At 35.9% G+C, this 22,048-nt stretch overlaps 1 protein-coding gene across 1 annotated transcript in view; it reads left to right on the forward strand.

Annotated features, from left to right (window-relative positions):
* The window catches only part of LOC6053844, a 35,904-nt gene that overhangs the window by 1,660 nt on the left and 12,196 nt on the right, over positions 1-22,048 (forward strand). Inside the window, exon 2 of the mRNA XM_038248546.1 lies at positions 9,449-9,684. Coding sequence (XP_038104474.1) covers positions 9,494-9,684 — 191 coding nt within the window. The 5' untranslated portion in view covers positions 9,449-9,493. The remainder of the gene's footprint in view (positions 1-9,448; positions 9,685-22,048) is intronic.

Genomic DNA, 22,048 nt, shown 5'->3' on the forward strand with positions numbered 1-22,048 from the left:
TTTTGCCCTGTATGCCTCCATAGCGGCACTTTTTGGTCTCAATTTTGTCATATTCGGAATCCTCGGACAATTTCACGTAAGTTAGAAGTATTGGAGTTGTAATTTTGATTTAAAAAATAATTAAATAAAACATTTTTGAAAAAAGAAATAGATCTTATTTACCCTATGCTCAATACGTCAAATGCTGTATCAAGTAGGCGTTTTACCCTTAATCCGACAAAATGCTAAATAATATTTTAATTAATTCTAAATGGCATCTTTTACAATCAAATTCAAAATTACAACATCTCAACCTAATGTAAAATTTTCTGAGGATTCCAAATATGTAAAAATTGAGACCAAAAAGTGCCACTATGGAGGCATACAGGGCAAAAACAAACGCTGTAAAATGTTTGTTCTAGAAAAATCGTAAAACTATGAGAAAAACTGCGATTGGCCAAAAAGTTAATACCGTAGGCTTATAGTCCATGAAATTCCCTAACTTTTGACCTATGGGAGTATGGGTGTTGGAGGCTGTTGCCAAAAGTTATTAAGGTTTTAAAAAAATCCATTTTTAACAGTTATTTGCAAAAGCTATGAGAAAAAGTCAAACCAATCCTGGATGTCTTTAGCACGTTTTGAAGGGCTTCAAAAGACCATTCGAATGCATCTAAGAGAGAATTGATGAAGTTTTACGGAAATGCGAGCAATTTTAAGATTTTTCATGTTTTTTGGACCTCAAACTTCAAAGTCCGTTTTACCCCACTTCCCTTTGTCATAGAGGGCTCATATTTGGCATGAGTTCATCTCATGTATAGACAAACAAACCCTGAAAGTTTCATCCAAATCGGAGCACCTCGATACGACCTGTTTCACATCGGTGAAAAACTCGCTCTTAACTCTCTACTGCTCAAATTTTTTTTTAAATATTTTTATTTTTCCCGTGTTTAGGATGTCATTTTAAACAACTATTTTTCTACAAACAAGATTACTTCTCTTGCTTAGTTTATGTTTGTTTTTGGTAGCATTTGGCCTATTCTACCACCTCCTATCATTATATTTTGTCTTTCTAATTTTTCATTATTTTACAGTAACTTTTTTTTTTGCTTGTTTTTCACATTTTCTGCTATAGAATGGCACCATTACCATTTAAAATGTAAAAAAAAAACACTACAAAAATTACTGCATACTTCTTTTAACTTAAAATAAGGGAAATGTTAGTAATAAACACAGCCAAAGTTGACTCCTAAAAAATGACATTGTTTAAAACATTGCCAAAGTCACATAAAACAAGTCAAACTACCAATCCTAAAATCATTCGATCTGTGTTGGGGTCCCATAAGTCGCTATTGAAAATTATAAAGTTTAGTTAAATACTTCAAAAGTTATGCTAAAAAAACGATTTAGGCTAAAGTCCGAAAGATTGTAAAAAGGGGGGTTTTTGTAAGAAAAACTCGTTTTTCTTTACATTTTTAGAAAGGTAGTTGAACAATTCTCTACAAAACCGGCCGATTTCGACCATTTTTATTTTTTGTATTTTTTGATTTGGCTCAAACTTTGTGGGGGCCTTCCCTATGACCAAAGAAGCCATTTTGCATCATTAGTTTGTTCATATAAATTTCCATACAAATTTGGCAGCTGTTCATACAAAAATGGTACGTATATATTCGAAAATCTGTAACTTTTGAAGGAATTTTTTGATCAATTTGGTGTCTTCGGCAAAGTTGTCGGTATTGTTAAGGACTATTTAGAAAAAATAGGTACACGGAAAAAAATTTCCCGATTTTTTATTAACTTTTTCACAAAAACTCAAATTCCCAAAATACGTATTTTTGATTTTCGAGATTTTTTATATGTTTTAGGACAAAAATCCGCAACTTTTGAGCTATAGAGAAACATGGTCAAAATCTGCCGCCGAGTTATAATTTTTTGAAAAACTGGTGATTTTTGGAAAAAATCGAAATTTCATGCATAAAATTTTTTGACCTCATTTTTTTATGCAAAATTGAATTTGCAATCGAAAATTACTTTACAGATTTTTCGATAAAGTGCCCCGTTTTCAAGATATAGCCACCGAAAGTTTGATTTCTGCGAAATATTTGCAGTTTTTCAATTTTTAAAAATAGTGACCATGAGTGACCATTTCTAAAAATATTTTTTTTGAAATGTTCAGACAATTTGCTATAAAATTGTCTAAGAGACATTGAAGATTGGACCTCTGGTTGCTGAGATACAGCGGCTTAAAGAAAAAGAAACACGAAAATTGAAGTTTTCTAAGTCTCACCCAAACAGCCCACCATTTTCTAATGACGATATCTCAGCAATTAATGGTTCGATTTTCAATGTTAATACATGAAAAATTCGTGAAATTTTCCGATCTTTTCGAAAAAAATATTTTGAAAAAAATTAAATCAAGACTAACATTTTAAAAGGGCCAAACATTGAATATTATGCCTATTAAAAATGCTAGTATTGATTTAATTTTTTTCAAAATATTTTTTTCGAAAAGATCGGAAAATTTCACGAATGTTTCATGTATTAACATTGAAAATCGGACCATTAATTGCTGAGATATCGTCATTAGAAAATGGTGGGCTGTTTGGGTGAGACTTAGAAAACTTCAATTTTCGTGTTTCTTTTCTTAAGCCGCTGTATCTCAGCAACCAGAGGTCCAATCTTCAATGTCTCTTAGACAATTTTATAGCAAATTTTCTGAACTTTTCAAAAAATATTTTTAGAAATGGTCACTCATGGTCACTATTTTTAAAATTGAAAACTGCAAATATTTCGCAGAAATCAAACTTTCGGTGGCTATATCTTGAAAACGGGGCCCTTTATCGAAAAATCTGTATAGTAATTTTCGATTGCAAATTCAATTTGCATAAAAATGAGGTCAAATTTTATGCATGAAATTCGATTTTTCAAAATCGCCAGTTTTTCAAAAATTATAACTCGGCGGCAGATTTTGACCATGTTTCTCTATAGCTCAAAAGTTGCGGATTTTGTCCTAAAACATATAAAAATCTCGAAAATCAAAAATACGTATTTTGGGAATTTGAGTTTTGTGAAAAAAGTTAAAAAATCGGGAAATTTTTTTCCGTGTACCTATTTTTTCTAAATAGTCCTTAACAATACCTACAACTTTGCCGAAGACACCAAATTGATCAAAAAATTCCTTCAAAAGTTACAGATTTTCGAATATATACGTACCATTTTTGTATGAACAGCTGCCAAATTTGTATGGAAATTTATATGGACAAACTAATGATGCAAAATGGCTTCTTTGGTCATAGGGAAGGCCCCCACAAAGTTTGAGCCAAATCAAAAAATACAAATAAAATCCATTTCCGGTTTTGGTAGAGAATTGCTCAGTTAAAAGATATTTGTTTTAGGAAGGCACCAACGACCTTAAGGTGGATTAAGTAACGTTTTATTTTTTAAGGCAAAGATGTCATTAATGTTTTTTTATTTATCTAATAATTTTCACATGATTTAACGTATAGGGGAACCATACCCAGCTTATTTCTATTATCGGCCTATCAGCACTTTGATCCTGAATTACAGCTTTCATAAAGTGTTTTCGACTGTTCCAAAGTAATAAATAGCTCAAATAAAAGTGAGAAAGCAACTCTCCATTGTTGATACATCTGAAAATGTTGATTTAATAGCGGAAAACGGCAAAAGTGATGAGAATAGGTCGAACGGCTTAGAGTGATTAAAATGGGTATATTTCCCCTATAATATATACATAATTAATTAATATCCAGTGCTAAAAATACTTGGAATGTATAATTGCAGTGACTTTACAACCGAAGTAACCAAAGAATTCAATCCAAACCCACAATCAATCAAATAACTTTTTTATCCCATATTTGTGTTGTAAAATGGGTTATTTTTAATCTAAATTTCTTTAAAATTCTTTGAAATTAACAAACATAAAAATAAAATTGCAACTAATTGCATTTAGCAAATATTTTTCCTTAAAAAAACATATTATATTTTTTTTTTCAAACAATTGTATATTTTATTTTGAGTAATGATTTCAAACCCCCTGAGTTTTGTTAAAGCCTTTAAAAGATAATATTCGATGTGTATAAATTTTTTGGAATGCATTTGAAAAACATTTTCCTGCTTCGACAATTTCCAGCATGATTGATAAAAGTCAGCCGGGAACCGTGGTGTTGGGATAAGCGTGGTTGCCTCTCACCCAGTCGGCCTGGGTTCGATCCCAGACGGTCCCGGTGGCATTTTTCGAGACGAGATTTGTCTGTGAGTGATTTGGCTAGGGCCAAACGATTGAAAGTTTGCATGAGCTAGAGGGCTCTGGAGTTCAATGATGTGACTCTTAAATTACTCAATGTTGGCTAGCGGTTTCAATCTATAAAGATTTGCTAGATCCTGGGAGATCTAATATCAGGGTAATTCTCTACCAACTCACACGAAATCGGGAAAAGTTGCCCCGACCCCTCTTCGATTTGCGTGAAACTTTGTCCTAAGGGGTAACTTTTGTCCCTGATCACGAATCCGAGGTCCGTTTTTTGATATCTCGTGACGGAGGGCGGTACGACCCCTTCCATTTTGAACATGCGAAAAGAGGTGTTTTTCAATAATTTGCAGCCTGAAACGGTGATGAGATAGAAATTTGGTGTCAAAGGGACTTTTATGTAAAATTAGACGCCCGATTTGATGGCGTATTCAGAATTCGAAAAACGTATTTTCATCGAAAAAACACTAAAAAGTTTTAAAATCTCCCATTTTCCGTTACTCGACTGTAAAAATTTTGGAACATGTCATTTTATGGGAAATTTAATGTACTTTTCGAATCTACATTGACCCAGAAGGGTCATTTTTTCGTTTAGAACAAAATTTTTCATTTTAAAATTTCGTGTTTTTTCTAACTTTGCAGGGTTATTTTTTAGAGTGTAACAATGTTCTACAAAGTTGTAGAGCAGACAATTACAAATATTTTGGTATATATACATCAGGGGTTTGCTTGTAAACATCAAGAGTTATCGCGATTTTACGAAAAAAAAGTTTTGAAAAAGTTACTTTTTGCGTTTCTCTTTGTTTCGTCGTCCGTGTCTGTCGCGGGTGACCATGAACGGCCATGATCGATGACGACCAACTTTTTCAAAACTTTTTTCGTAAAATCGCGATAACTCGTGATGTTTATAAGCAAACCCTTATGTCTATATATCAAAATTTTGTAATTGTCTGCTCTACAACTTTGTAGAACACTGTTACACTCTAAAAATAACCCTGCATAGTTAGAAAAACACGAAATTTTAAAATGAAAAATTTTGTTCTAATGAAAAATGACCCTTCTGGGTCAATGTAGATTCGAAAAGTACATTAAATTTCCCATAAAATGACATGTTCCAAAAATTTTTACAGTCGAGTAACGGAAAATGGGAGATTTTTAAAACTTTTTTAGTGTTTTTTTCGATGAAAAATACGTTTTTTCGGAATTCTGAATACGCCATCAAATCGGGCGTCTAATTTTACATAAAAGTCCCTTTGACACCAAATTTCTATCTCATCACCGTTTCAGGCTGCAAATTATTGAAAAACACCTCTTTTTTCGCATGTTCAAAAATGGAAGGGGTCGTACCGCCCCTCCGTCACGAGATATCAAAAAACGGAACTCGGATTCGTGATCAGGGACAAAAGTTACCCCTTAGGACAAAGTTTCACGCAAATCGAAGCGGGGTCGGGGCAACTGCTGTGTGAGTTGGCGGAGAATTACCCATCAGTGATTTGGCTTGGGGGCTAAATTTTGATATCGTGGAGAAACTAGAAGGCTCTACAGGAATATAACTATTGCAGAGATGTCATATGTCTTTTGATTGTCCGAGTTAAGAGGCACCTTAATTTATTTAAAAGAGCTAAATGTTTGACAAGAGTCAAAGGAATTGAATTTGTACGAATTGATTCCCAGTACGTTGTTGTATTTAAAAGATGTTTCCTAGTCAAATCTGAAGTATTCAAAAGTAAAGTGATTTCTCGATAGGTGTATAATCGAGGCAACGGACGGAGTTTGAGGACAAAATGTAACTGAAAGATTTCCGAGTCAAATTCATTGACAGTGTTTCATATATTTGGCAGAAAAGGTTTGCTTTGGTTTGAGAGCCAAACGACGATCAAATTTTAATGTGCAAAGACTTGAAGACTAAACATTTGAGACTAGTGGTCGAATGTGGTTGGAAATATGACAAGAACAAAACGCATGCTGCAGTTTAAAGCACTTTACTGCAATATTGATTAGACGATATTTGGTTAAAGGAGTTTGAATTTGAAAAAGGCTATGATGAAAATGATTCTACTCTTTCATGTTTGGATATGTAAAATATTTTGACAAAAATCGTTATGGTTAAAATTCCCTCCAGGAAATATTTGTGAACCATTCAAAACATAATTGTTTCAAGTTTTCAAAGTGCCTTTTGTTTTGTTTGGTGTTTAAAACAATAGTAAGGTTTTTCTTCTTATCATTGTGGCGCAACATATGAAAGCAAGCCAGATGAAAGAAAAGGAAAGAGATGAGAGGTTGGCTAGTGTTGGACGAACAGTCCAAAGGTGTGGCCTTCCGTCGGATGGGGAAGTAAATGTTGGCCCCGGTCTAACCTGGGTCTGCCTCGGTGGAGTCGCTGGTAGGCAGTTGGACAAACAATCCAAAGGTCGTCAGTTCGAATCCCGGGTGGATGGAAGCCAAGGTGTAAAAAGAGGTTTGCAATTGCCTCAACAATCAAGCCTTCCGACTCCTAGTATCGAGTAGGAATCTCACAATCGAGAACGCCAAGGCAATGCTGTAGAGCGGATATATATATTTTTAATAAAAGTTTAATATATTCAGTAAAATTATGATGCCCAGTACCACACAAATTTTTAATAGCAAAACTTCACTAATTTTCATAAAATAATGGGTCTAAACATGCTGCAAATGTAAATAAGACTTCACCATACATTGGAATTTTTGAGTTTTTTTTTGGTTTTTTGGATAGATTCAAACATCGAAAAATATTTGCAAAGGCCTAAATTTGACAAAACAATCCTGAGCAATTCTCTACCAAAATCGGAAATGGATTTTATTTTATATTTTTTGATTTGGCTCAAACTTTGTGGGGGCCTTCTATATGACCAAATAAGCTATTTTGCGTCATTGGTACACCCATACAAGTCTCCATACAATTTTGGATGCTGTCCATACTAAAATGGTACTTAAATATTCAAACTGCTGTAACTATTGAGTGAATTTTCTGATCAATTTGGTGCCTTGGGCAAAGTTGTAGGTATTGTTGAGGACTATTGAGAAAAAAGGTACAAGGAAAAAGAATAATTTGAATAATTTTTTTTTTAATTTTATTAAGGTAAAATGTGCTGCAATTTCTTGCACAACTTCTGCCTAACTTAAATCGATTTCTGAACTCGACAGATTGCTTACTGTCGTCCTTTTTTTCGTCGGCAGTAATTTATGGTAACTGCGGTTAGAAAACCGAGACGTCGTGTCAATATGGCGGTGTTTTCCCGTATCACCCTAAAGTTTTCATTTAAATAAAAATAAATAAATAACATTAAATTAAATTAAAACGGCATAAGTTGAAAACAAAGAAAATAAATCAAGTGTGACTTCCAGCTTCCAGGGTTTCACGACAGTTAGCACCGAGGTTAGCACCCTACCAGTAAAAATAAATAAAACATAAGTTTCGATTTCATTTTACATACCGGTTAGCGAGATTTGAGAAGTTTTAGTCGCAAAAAAGTAAAAGATGCCAAATTTCACCTTCACAGTTGGCCTGTGCGATTTCTTTACTTTTCACACATTTTGATTCGCAGCTGAGTGTTACATAAACGGCAAACTCGTTGCTCGATTTTATTTTCGTGATTATTTCGTCCTTTTCAAATCGATCTCTTTTTAAGTGTTAAAACAAATAATATAGCCACGTGAAATTTCAACAAGCATGTAATTTTCCACAAACTGGAATCAATCCGGATTACACGTCTCGTCTCCCAAACATGCAAATCATCCGGGGAAATCTCACTTTTTGAAGCCCGAGTCACGCAGTAGGCGGATTCCCACAGTAGGCAGCAGCGCCTACTAAGTGTACCTACTTCCAGCAGTAGTAGACAGGGGGAAAACAGCAGCTGCTGGACCTACTTCTCTATAGGGTTAATTACAAAGCAAATCATCAGGGTAGTTTGGCATTCACGCGGTAATTTGTCACGTAGTAATCACGGCTGGAACTTATGTGGCTGACTGTGTTTGCCAAGGCATGCTGTGGTAATTTCGCTGCAGATTACCCTTGGTCGCGGTGAAGCCGGTGTAAAGTTTCTAATGACAAGCGGCTACTGCGGTTTCGACTGAGTGCTAATTGCCCTCAGATGCTGGACATAATTGAGAGTTGTCGAATGACATACAAATCTATTTCAGGTTCTCATGGTTATTTGGAGAGCAGTTGTTAGTGTTGTTGTATGATTTGCCTGGGCGAGAAGTGATGATACTCCACTTTTTTAAGGGGATAAGGCAAAATCTCCGCAGTATCGTCAAATGAGTTGAACGGTTGCGACAAAAATAGATTGAATTGTATCGAACTGTTATTAACGTTAATTTTTGCAAACTCACGAATATTCATTAGGAACAATCCCTCGAAGCCCAATTCCGTCTACCTCAAAAGTTCGCCTTCTCTCAAATTCAAATTCCCTCAACCTTCGCTCAACCAACCCGCAAAATTGCCCAGCTGCCAAACCGATCAATCAAGTAATAACAACCTATCTGAGCAGCCGCCCTCCCATTCACCGCAATTCCGGCTCAACCCCGAGAAGCAAACCTCATAATTTCGGAAGCTGGCCCCCTCGGGTCTCCTTCCACCATACTTTGACCGACGTCACACGTGACTAAGAAAAGCTCAACAACGCGCACGCAAATTGCGCAACCCCCGGAGAGAGATTCCATCTCTCCGAACAAGCTTTTACACGCTTTCGTTGAACTCGCTCGTTTCGTAATCCCCGTGAACTCCAAAAATGATGAGGAAAGACACGGCTTTTGACACCGTTTTTTTTCCGGACCGAACTAAGCCAACCGGATAATGTGGGTTGAAGACGGTTTGAAGACGTAAACGCGATTACAAAATTAAATAAATAAATAAATTGAGTGCGAAATTTGGTCGTCCTTGAAATTGGTGATGACTTCACTACAGAGTGACCCATGCAGCAAAACAAGCTTAAACTCAAAAGTGAGTCTTTCGGCGTAGGCGTGTAATGACAGATTGTGTAGTTACGCTATTTGCCGCGAAGCGGCGCCAGCGTACAAATTTAAAAACAACTCTTACGTCTACTTGTCGCTGACCTTCTGGACATTGTTAAACTTGAACTCAACACAGTGTGGTGTGACATTTGGAACTGTTGGATCACGTACGAAGGTCGTCCGAACGCGCTAAGTGGAACGTGACTTACGGCAAGTGTGGTGTTTTCGCAGGATTCCGGCAGATCTTGACGGCTGGTGGCCGAACATCTCAAGAGTATGGTCCTGGTGCGGTGGCACTCGCCATCTGGCGGAAAAATGCGCAAGATGGTGCTGGTGCTGCTGGGCGCGGTGCTGACGCTGCTGACGACGGCCCGGGCCAAGCCGACGCTCAGCTTCGAGCTGTCCCGGATACCGGGCTTCACGCAGATCGTCGAGCGGAAGCTGCAGGACGCGATGAAGAGCTACAGGTGAGTTTAAGCCCCGCAATGGTTACTATGGTGGTAATGGCGGAGGAATGAAGAGGGATTTGCGCAAAATGTTTACTTTAGTGGGAATTTGGAAAGATACAGATAAATATGGGTTCAAATTAATCTTATTAGCCATCGATTCTTGTTTGCAACTATTCAAAATTGATATCTCCTCAATTTTCACTATAGTGGTTATGACGAAGAGATGGAGATAAATTTCCGCAAAATGATCACCGAAGTGGTAATATGGAAAGTTGCACATAAATTTGGGTTCAAATTGTCTAATCTAATCTAATCGAACACAAGCGCAGCCAGTCCGAAGAAAGCATCCTGGAAGAACTTGTGGTTAGATGACGTCCCAAGTTCTTTCTTGTCAATATTAATTATTGCAGTACACTTGAGTAACCCCGAAGATGTATAGCAAAAATTAAAGCGGCCAGGCCTACTGCGTTGCATTAGACAGATTCTGTGAACGGAGCACATTTCACAGAATCAACAAATGAGGAAGGATGCGTGGACATACCGTAGCAAACGCTCCGGATCAGTTGTGGTTGGGTGTGTTCGTGTAAATTTGGCATAATAATATTTTTATGGGGTGAGGGCGAGAGGAGGGGGGGGGGAGAAATTTGATTAATAGAATATAATATCGTATTTATAAGGGAAAAATCATCTGGTAAATAATGATTAATGAAAAGGAATGATCTCGCCAAATTAGGATTCTACATTCAAACGTGTCAAAAAAATGCCACTTGATTCGCAATTCTTCTGAGACTTCTGGACTTGATCAGCTAATGACGGACGGTAAATTCTAGCTGCTGGAAGAGCATCTGGGACAGGAACGATGGCATCTTCATGATTACAACCAACTGATGAACTGGTGATCCTGCCGTTCTTGCTTTTTCAACTTGGTCTCGAGCATATTTGGCAATCACTGGTACTTGCCATCACCAAAAAAATTGTTGTTAACGATAAAATTATCAAGGCTCGATAACGATAACGATAGCTCCATCTATCTATCTTTATCGTTATCGTTATTTCGATAATTTTTTCGGCGATAATCTCATCGACGATAATGGAAGATAACTGATTTTTTTAATCTTTCTAAAATCGACTTAATGCAACCATACCATGTAATTTTTTTTTTAATCAATTTTTTTTTTTTGAAAATATGGTAAGGCCGTTGCAAATATTTTTTGAAGATTATGTTCCTCGACTCTGACCAAAGTCGAGGGGGAGGGGGGGCAATACAATAAATAGTTAGAAAGGCAAAAAGTATAAAAATTGAAATTGAGAGCCATGATTTCAATATTTTAATGAAAAAAGTGTTTTAAAATGCATTATACACCTGTCCAGTTGTTTTGCCATCACTAGTTTCCAAAATATCAAAATATTGACGAAAATTTAATTTTTTGCGAAAAATAAAATTTTTGTTGTTCTTTACATTGGAATTTCATAAAAATTCAAAACATTTTTAAACCAGCCCAAACATGCTAAATATCAATGCAGAAAAATCCATTTTAGATTGTTTTCAGTTGATTAGACTTCTATTTTCATGAAAATTTTGAAGTTTTTTGGAAAATTTTTGTTTTGCCCCCTAATTTTTCAGACCAATTTTGAAGGGGGTGACATAAACTTTGAAAAATATTTGCAACGGCCTAAATTTCAAAATAAGATATTTACTCAAAATTGTTCACAAAATACCGTATTTTTCGAAAGTACTCAAATTATCATAATTTGCAATATGGGTATCAAACGAAGCGAATATTTTGTATCCTTTTTTACATTAATTATTTTATTTTTTTGGAAATACTAAAATTTTCACAAATTACCGTATATTTTCCAAAATACTTTTTTTAATATGTGAGCGAGTTGTGGCACTGTAACCACGTCAAATAGTGTCCAGGGCATTTGTAGAAATCCAATGTCCCATCCCCGAGGGTCCCGGAGCACCAAAACTTCTTAGCATGGTGCTCCCAACGATTCATTGCTTTTATAAATAGGACATGAGCGGGGGATTCCCATGTTTCTTCCTCCCCTGTAGATTCAGAAATGAATTGTGGTTTGAACACTCGTGCTCAAACTCAATCCACTTCAACGAATCATCTTTGCGGTTAACTTTACGCAGTTGGCCTGGCCGCTTTAACGTTTGTGATGTTTCAAAGAGGATGCTATAGGCGTTAATCAACCTAAGGCATTTTCCAGGATGTCCTTGCAAGACTGGCTGCGCTAGGGTTAATTAAATTAGATTAGAAATACTTTTTTTTTTAAATATGCAATATGCAATGCAAAATTTTCGAAAAAAAATACGGTATTTTGTGAACATTTTAGTATTTTCATAAAAAAAACTCTTTAACATTCCAACGCCCAAGGCTCCAAAAAAGTTGGAACGGTAACTTCAACTCGCTGGTTCTCGGGCCTAACTCAACCAATCAAGATGATTCTTCTTTCTAGTGATTTGTTAGGATGTCTAGATCATTCTAGAACTTTGCAGAACTTAATTTGATCAAATCTGTAATTTTTGCGATCAAAAACATCGTTCCAACTTTTTTTTTCGCGGGTAAAAAAAAATTCGCCGAAAATTCCGCGGAGGCAGTCTTTTAAAAAAAGGTGGAACGATGTTTTCGGTCGCAGAAATTACAGATTTGATCAAATTAAGTTCTGCAAAGTTCTAGAATGATCTACACATCCTAACAAATCACTGGAAAGAAGAATCATCTTTATGGGTTGAGTTAGGCCCGAGAACCAGCGAGTTGAAGTTACCGTTCCAACTTTTTTGGGAGGCTTGGGCGTCCGTGTAAGTTGGACATGCGTTGGGCGTTCCAGTGTTAATTATGAAAAATCAAACCATAGTTCGCTTCGTTTGATACCCACATTGCATATTTTGAAAATTTGAGTATTTTCGGAAAAATACGGTATTTTGTGGACATTTTGGTTTTTTTCAAAAAAAACTATTTTAATGTGAAAAATCAAACATTGCATTTTTTTTAGTATTTTCGAAAAAATACGATATTTTGTGAATATTTGAGTATTTAAAAAAAGCTCTGTATATGTGAAAAAGCAAACAAAATTTCGCTTCGTTTGATCACTCACATTGCATATTTCGAAGATTTGAGTATTTTCGAAAAAAATATGGTGATTTGTGAAAATTATAGTATTTTTTATACACTCAAATAAATTGAAAAAAAGCATACAAAATTTCAATTCGTCTGATACCCATATTGCAAATTTTAAAAATTTGTGCTTTTTCGAAAAATATGGTAATTTGTGAAAATTTTAGTATTTTCAAAAAAAAACTTTAATAAAGTGAAAAAAGCGACTTGTTTAATAGTCGCTTCGTTTGATACCCACATTGCATATTTTGAAAATTAGAGGTTTTTTTCGAAAAATACGGTATTTTTAAAAAGCAAAACATAGGGGAACAGCATCTAATTTCAGCGTGCCTCTAATGTTGGCAGGTCAGAGCTTTGGCATTCAATTAAATCTAATTAAAAACGTTTTCAACTGAAATCGAGTGATAAATAGCTCAATGAGAAGTGAGCAAGCAAGTTTCTATCATTTTTTTTTTTTTTTTTTGCAAAATTAGTTGTTTAAATAGTGAAAATCAGCAAATTGGATGGAGTTAGGAGCTAGTGCTTAACCTGTCAAACATACGAGAATTTCCCCTTCGCTTCGTTTGATACCTAGTTTAAAAGCCACATTTTGAAAAATTGAGTATTTTAGAAAAACATGGCAATTTGTGAAAATAATAGTATTTTCCAAAAAAAACTCTAATAAATTAAAAAAAAGCATACATAATTTTAATTCGTCTGATACCTATATTGCAAATCTTTAAATTTTGTGTATTTTCGAAAAAAATACGGTAATTTGTGAAAGATGCAGTAAAAAAAAACTCTAATAAAGTGAAAAAGCATAAAAAATTCGCTTCGTTCGATACATATAGTTTTGAAAATATCGAGGTATTGAAGGAATTTTTTTCCCCCAAATTTTTTTTTTGTGGGACTGTACATTGGTATTTCATGAAAATTTAAAATGTATTCAAAGGAGTTCAAACATGCTAAATATGACTAAAATTTTAACTGGTTTTCAGTTGGTTTAACTTTAATTTTCATTAAAATTTTGAAGATTTTGGAAAAAATATTTTTTCCCCCCTGATTTTTCAGGCCAACTTGAAGGGGGGGGACATAAACTTTGAAAAATATTTGCAACGGCCTTACTACATTTAAAAAAATTATGTTCTTAATGAAAGCATTGAAAATTTAACATGATATGGTTGAATTAATTGATTTTAGAAAGATTTTAAAAATGAGTTATCGTCCATTATCGACGATAAGATTATCGCCAATGGAATTATCGAAATAACGATAACGATAGATTATCGTTATCGTCCCGACGATTTTATCGATTAATAACTTGATAATTATGCAGATATAAAGAAAATAATTAGCTTGCAAGTTTTAGATCCAACATTGAAAATTGATATCTCCTCAATGTTGACTTTAGTGGTAATATTGGAGAGATGCAGATATATTTCCATAAAATGAACTTGATATTGGTAATTTACGACAAATGAAGTTAATTTGTAGTTCAAATTGCTAAGATGTTTACAATAGTAGCAATGGCGAAGAGATGAATTTATACTTCCTCAAAATGATCCAATTTCCTACGTCACTCAGTTACGATCGCCGTAAAGTTTGGCCTTGGCATTCGCCGTCATCAAACATCGGTTGAACGACCCTACACCGCGGCGTCGTAATCGTAACAACATGTGTACTTGCTCTAACCAAACCCTTCCCGTTTGAAGACATGCCGCGCAAGAAAAAAGGTGAACCCACGATAGAGTACCGCTTAACGAGTTAAGTGAAGCCACTAAAGAATGCGACAAAAATGGGCATAAATTTGCTTCTGGTTTGACAACGGAAATCGTACGTCTATCAATTTGATTGTTTTTGCCTAAAGGAGGTATTAGACTGTGGCAAACAAACAAACAAACAAACTCGCACTTTTTTGTGTTTGACAGTTTGCCAAACTCGCAAACAATGTCAAATGCAGGCAAAAAAACAAACTGTCAAAAAGTTTGTTTGTTTGTCATAGTCTAATACGTCCTTAACTGTTTGACTAAGTAGAGCAAATGAATTGTCAATTTAAAAAAAACATAATGGCAATTCAAGATCGCGATAAAAACGCACGCCATAAAACTTTTCAGCAACCGCTATAAAACGCACACCACCGCAGCAATCTCGCATCTTATCGTTCCAATTTCACGCCCATCTAACCAGCATATCCGCCAGGCAAAAGTGACCACTAAATCACCACAAACCCTCTCCGTTAATCAGTTTTATGGTCCGAGGGTGTGTTCGAGTTCGTCACCATCGCCAGCGTTCAAGCGTTTTGCCTAGTCTCGGAGGAAGAAGAAGAAAAAAAAAGAGCAAGAGGAAAACAAGTCTACACGTCAAACAGAAATTAAGTAATCACTTGGGCTTGTCTAATCGCGCCCCTCGCCAGACTAATGATCGCAGCAGAATCACGCGTTAAGCGACTTGTGAAGTGAAAAAAGAGGGTGCGGCGATCGCCGATGAACCTTTTTTTTTTTATTTGTGATGCTGTTATTGATATTGATCTTTTCACTTAAACGACCGCACGAGACAGCTCGCCGTGATTAACGAGCATCGTTGCAAGCGGTGCATCTCCGGAGAGACTGCTGCAACTTTCACCTTTCTATCGCGTGAGCAAACTCCAAACTCATTTCCTTGCGCGATGCGCGTGCGTTACGTTGGCGATTCCACGCGATGCCGCCATTATGGCATCAGCTTTTGACATCTCTCCGTCATTACCAGTATGGTGTTTGGTGCAGAGATGGCGGTTTTTGTCCACTAGAACGGCCATTTTGATGTGGCGAACACAAACTTCAGTTGGCTTCAAAAAACTGCATCTCTCCTTCATTACCAACATAGTGTTAAGTGAAGAGATGACGGTTCTAGTCTACTAAAACGTCATTTTTAATATGGCAAACTCCATTATGGCAACAGAAACTTCAGTTGGCTGCAAAAATCGGCATCTCTCCATCATTACCATCATAGTGTTTAGTGAAGAGATGACGGTTATAGTCTAATAAAACGTCAATTTTAATATGGCAAACTCCATTCTGGCAACATAAGCTTCAGTTGGCTTCAAAAATCGGCATCTCTCCTTCATCACCACCATAGTGTTTAGTGAAGAGATGACGGTTCTAGTCTACTAAAACGTCAATTTTAATATGGCAACATGAACTTCAGTTGGCTTCCAAAAACTGCATCTATCCTTAATTACCACCATAGTGTTTAGTGAAGAGATGGCGATTCTAGTCTTCTAAGACTTCCATTTTGTTATGGAAACTCCATTATGGCAACCCAAAAATCCTCAATCTAGCTTGAAAATCACTGACTCCCACTCCAACGTACGTCAGAGCGTGACTGGACGGTTCATCTCATCTCCGCGCCGTGCCATAGTTCAAACGATAAAGGTGCTTGTCTATTATTTTTTTGTATTACTCACTCCGCAGTTTTTCGTCTTCTCCGTCAAACCATAAAAAAGCAAAGTTTATTTTGCCTGCACTTCCTGGCATTGCCGAGCCGTTTTCCTCTTCATTCACAAATTCGCAACAATTCAAATGAAGAAGAAGAAAAAAGCCACTCAACTTTAGACGTCGACGTGTGGCGAAAAAAAAACAAAAAAAAACACCAACAATTATTTTTGTTTGCCATTTTGCCGCAGCAAAAATAGCATTATTGTTTAGATAGGCACTGTTTTGTTTAGCAGCAAAAAGACTTTCGTTCCGCCACCTTTCTCACGACCACGGCACGCGAACGTGATCTTTGGGGAGTCATTAACCGCACCACGTGGTGTTGTTCGAATCTAGGGACGACCCCCTCGAGGGGTGAACGTGCGCGTTTTCACTTTCAACCAAGGCACGAAATTTGCATGTTTGTAGACCTTTACCTCTGCGATGCGATTTAGATCGCTCATCTGTCACTTTGCCATAATGGCGGGCGCGCGCGATGACTAGGTATCGAGTTGGTAACCAGATCGTGCTGATTGCCAAACAATATTCAGAGTGTCGCAGCCATTATTACCTCAACCGGTCCATAATTGGCAGGCAAGACCACCGAGACTCGACGTGAAGAACGGGTTTTTTTCGAGTGCAATTGCAATGAAGATTGCACCCATCATTGCTGTCACAACATGTACGCGTACAGCCCAACCCAGACACGAACGATCGACACATTAGCAAGACACTTTGCAGAAAGGTGGACGGTTAGGGTAACTGGACCAATTGTTGAATGACCTCAAATTATACCATAAATGTTGACAGAAGTCCCTTAAAATCAACTAACTTTGTTAAATCAACTTGCTATAAAAAATACTTTGCCCTATTTTCGACCAACTTGGTCGTGCAATTTACAACAATGACAGACACATCATTGAATGGAATTGACGAAGCGTGAGTGGTCTAAAAAATAGGCTGCCAGACAATTGGTAACCTCAACAGTGGCCGAACCTTGTGGTGGAATGCCGCAGAAAACCAAATTGGGCACTTTTTTTTTTCAAATCAAAATATTTGTTCATGTTTTGGAAAAAAATGGATTTCATTTTTATGGTAAAATCACAAAGATATTTTATAGCATAAACCCGAATTTCATATCCAAAAAATTCCGAAATTTACTGTATCGTATCTCAATTTTTGCCATAATGAAAGCCGCCATAAAGAGAAGTCACTATTCTAGCGTAACACACGTCATCTGTTTTATAGCAGAAAACCCTTTTTTATTTTCTTTAAGTTCAAATTTAAATATGTCATACTATCGGGTCATCGAATACCACACCTCTCCATAATTGCCTTTATTATAAACAGCACAGGGAGATAATAGGGGTTTCGTTGAAAAGCTTCATATATTTTATAGTAGGACACTTAATTTCATTTTCAAAACAAAACTAGACAATGTCAAACTATAAGGATTTACTGTGTTTTTGCCTTCGTTGACAACTCTAGCAAAAAGAAATGAATAGTTGATAATCCCGGGCATAACAAAAAATAGTAACAAAGACGAATAACAAATATTGTTATAAACAACATAAAATGTTATTGGCCTAGTATTTTCAAATATCAAAAAATGTTATTCCCAAGTTATTTCCGTCTGCTCGGGATGATATAGGGGAAATATACCCTTTCTAATAAAACACCTATCTTTGTCATATGGAGAGTTTGATGCTTGATTGAAGCTCCAAAAATACTATTTAGACTATAAACATACCAGCAACAGCACCGCCTCGAGTAAGCAAGCAAATTTATGCCATTTACTGACCAAAAAGATCAAATTTAATGCACTTTTGATCATAATTTCTATTTTGCGAGACCAATTCTCATCATTTTGGTGGCACACACATCCACACTCGAGATCAGAGGTTAACTGCTTAACGAAAGTCGCCATCAATATCTTTTCACTTGCGCTAACGATTTCAAAGCGCTTAAGATATAAAATTGCTTCCAACTACCGGCAACATGTTCTTTTGAGCATTACTTAGTCACTCACTTGAAAAATAATCCCGAAAAATGTAAATAATTAGCAAGCACCATCAAAAAAACAAACGCGCTAAGTCTTTTGACGTTTCAATTTTGACTACATATTCCAATCGAAGGCTGAAGAAACCCGAGCGAGGAGCGAAGGCAAATAAAGAACAAAGGGTGGCCACCAACACCACCAACATGCTGGTGCAGCGCATGTTAGAGGGAGCAAGTGCTGCCAGGAACCTTTCGTTTTAAATGCTACTTTTCGTGAGTGTTCGCTTAAAATTTCATCAATTTTGGTAGCACTAAGCAGACCCAAAGAGCGCTGGAAGAAAAAAAAGAACTAAGCTGAATATAGAAAAACTGACTTAATCCACCTATGTGGTTGATGCCTTCCTCATTTTGAATATAAGTGGTTTGCTAGCTATTTTTTTTAGATCCAGAAAAATAAGTACACAGATATAACTTAAGTGGTCATCACTCGAGACATGGTTGCCAGATCATCAATGTTGTGGACTCGTTGGAAAAGTCTCTCGATTACCTAACCAACGATGGGTTGGATGATGGATCCGGACATCGTTTTCACACATTTAAGTGAGATTCGTCTTCAAAAAAGTACATAAATTTTACTTAAGTGGTTATAACTCGAGACAGGGTTGCCAGATCTTCAATGTTGTGGACTTGTTGGAAAGGTCTCTCGATTACCTAACCAACGATGGGTCGAATGATGGATCCGGACAACTTTTACATACATTTAAGTGAGATCCGGCTTCAAAAAAGTACATAAATATCACTTAAGTGGTCATAACTCGAGACAGGGTTGCCAGATCTTCAATGTTGTGGACTTGTTGGAAAGGTCTCTCGATTACCTAATCAACGATGGGTCGAATGATGGATCCGGACAACGTTTACATACATTTAAGTGAGATCCGGCTTCAAAAAAGTACATAAATATCACTTAAGTGGTCATAACTCGAGACAGGGTTGCCAGATCTTCAATGTTGTGGACTTGTTGGAAAGGTCTCTCGATTACCTAACCAACGATGGGTCGAATGATGGATCCGGACAACGTTTACATACATTTAAGTGAGATCCGGCTTCAAAAAAGTACATAAATATCACTTAAATGGTCTTAACTCGAGACAGGGTTGCCAGATCTTCAATGTTGTGGACTTGTTGGAAAGGGCTCTCGATTACCTAACCAACGATGGGTTGGATGATGGATCCGGACATCGTTTTCATACATTTAAGTGAGATCCGTCTCCAAAAAAGTACATAAATTTTACTTAAGTGGTTATAACTCGAGACAGGGTTGCCAGATCTTCAATGTTGTGGACTTGTTGGAAAGGTCTCTCGATTACCTAATCAACAATGGGTCGAATGATGGATCCGGACAACGTTTACATACATTTAAGTGAGATCCGGCTTCAAAAAAGTACATAAATATCACTTAAGTGGTCATAACTCGAGACAGGGTTGCCAGATCTTCAATGTTGTGGACTTGTTGGAAAGATCTCTCGATTACCTAACCAACGATAGGTCGGATGATGGATCCGGACATCGTTTACGTGCATATAAATGAGATCCGGATATATGTGAAAACACATTTTTATACATAACTTTTGAACTAGTTATCGAAACTTCAAACAATTCAATAGCGATGTATGGGACCATGAACCAAGTCGAATGCAACCGGTTTGATCAAAATCGGTTCAGCCAGTGCTGAGAAAACTCAGTGAGAATTTTGGTCACATACATACATACACACACACATACACACACACATACACACACACATACACACACACATACACACACACAGACATTTGTTCAGTTTTCGATTCTGAGTCGATATGTATACATGAAGGTGGGTCTTTGAGCTTTTGATAAAAAGTTCATTTTTAGAGCAGGATTATAGCCTTACCTCAGTGAGGAAGGCAAAATGGGCGTGGCCCAATGCACTCGACTGATTAGAATGCATTTTTGAAATATTTTTTTTAAATGCTTGTAAAAGGAATAGCATAACTTTTAATAAAAGTGAAAATAAACAGAAATATTCACAAAAAGTTGCTCTACTCGTTGGTGTACTTGGTTTTAGTGAAATTCAAGGAACAATCCAGATTATCCAGCAACATTCAAACACGACCGCTTATTAGGCTTAAAATGGGCATATTTCCCCTATTACGTTTTTAGTTCGAAATTCTCAGAAAAAAAATCATTGCAATAAAACATTTGTAAATGGATGAGTTGAATATTTTACCTTTTAAAAATAGTAATATAAAAAAATGTGTTGATTTTTTGTATGAATTATTGTTCATCGATTCCTTATGTCCAAATAAATCGTTTTACATCAAAAGTTTCGCATACAAGTCTCCATACAAATTTGAGGGCTGTACAAAGTAAATTGCTATAAAAAACATTCGAAAATCTTTATCTCGAGAAGGGATTTTTTGATCGCTTTGGTGTCTTCGGAAAAGTTGTACTTTATTATTAATACTATTCAGAAAAAAATAGTTAAACCTCAAAAAATACCCAATTTTCAAAACAACTATTTATCACAAAAGCTCGATTTTGACAAATGAGGTTTAGTAGGCACAAAAAAAATAAAATTTCATTTTTATATGTAAAATTGAATTCTAAATAAAAAAAAATAATTAGAGGAATTTTAAGGTTAAATTATTCAACTTTTTTTTTATTTTTAAAAATAAGGTCCATCCTTGGCCATCCATTATTTGGACATAGCCTTAGTGATTTTTCACGCTCGAAAATTGCAAATTTCACGGGGACCTCAATTTCAAAACACCAAATTTCACGCAAATTTCGCGGAAATTGAAAAAAGTTAAAATAACTCTGAAAATCTTATGTTTAAATCGCAGAAACTGCTTGTTATGCTTCATTATATATTATTTAAATAAACTTAAAACAATTTCAATAAATTTGAACCAGACACAAAAAAAATCTCCAAATTTTCTTAAAAGATTCCGCCTGGTTTATGGTTGGCTCTATATATATTTCGAAACAAAATGTAGAGCATGCGTATTCTCATTTATTGAACTGTTTTTTTTTTTATATTTAACTAATAAAGCTAGAAAGTATTCACTGAATTTCATATCAAATTCAAAATTCTGTTACGAATTGCAAATGAACTGATTGTATCTTGATTATTCACCATTAAAACCGAATTGAATTGAATAAAAATTCAAAATGAAAACAAAAAAATATTTTTTTTAGCTTTCACGGGAGTTATCCACCCAAATAATCAAATATCGTTAAAATTAAACAGTACTCAGAAAAATCTGAAATATTTTTAAAAGTTGATTTCAAAGATAAAAAATACCCTTCATTTTAATTTGAATAAAACAAAGCTTGATTCTTTTAATTCTTATGTAACTATACCTTTCAAATAAAATAGCAGTGACATTTTTATTACAGCATATGAAAATATTACTAAACTAACCTAAAGTAACCATCACAACGTCCTTTCAGGCCTGATGGGTCATATATGACCCATACCGAAATTCGGTTGTATAAAATCACACAGTGCTCAAAACATATAACATTGTTCAGCAAAATTGTAATTTATGAGTTTCTCTACCTAGGAAAAAATGTTTGAGTGGCCTTTTTGACGACCTAGAACATCCTGAAAACCTGAAATTTGGAAACTTCAGAAAATGTTGAAGATAATTCAGGCTTACAACGATTTTTCCTGGCAAATGAAGCTTAGTTATTACCAGTCACATCCTCACGACCATTTGGCACCACTTCGATCCTTTTGGATCTCTTTTGGGATGGTCTGGGTCCTCCAAAGTGTCCTGAAATACA

The sequence above is a fragment of the Culex quinquefasciatus genome, chromosome 1, assembly GCF_015732765.1.
Source record: "Culex quinquefasciatus strain JHB chromosome 1, VPISU_Cqui_1.0_pri_paternal, whole genome shotgun sequence".
Classification (NCBI taxonomy): domain Eukaryota; kingdom Metazoa; phylum Arthropoda; class Insecta; order Diptera; family Culicidae; genus Culex; species Culex quinquefasciatus.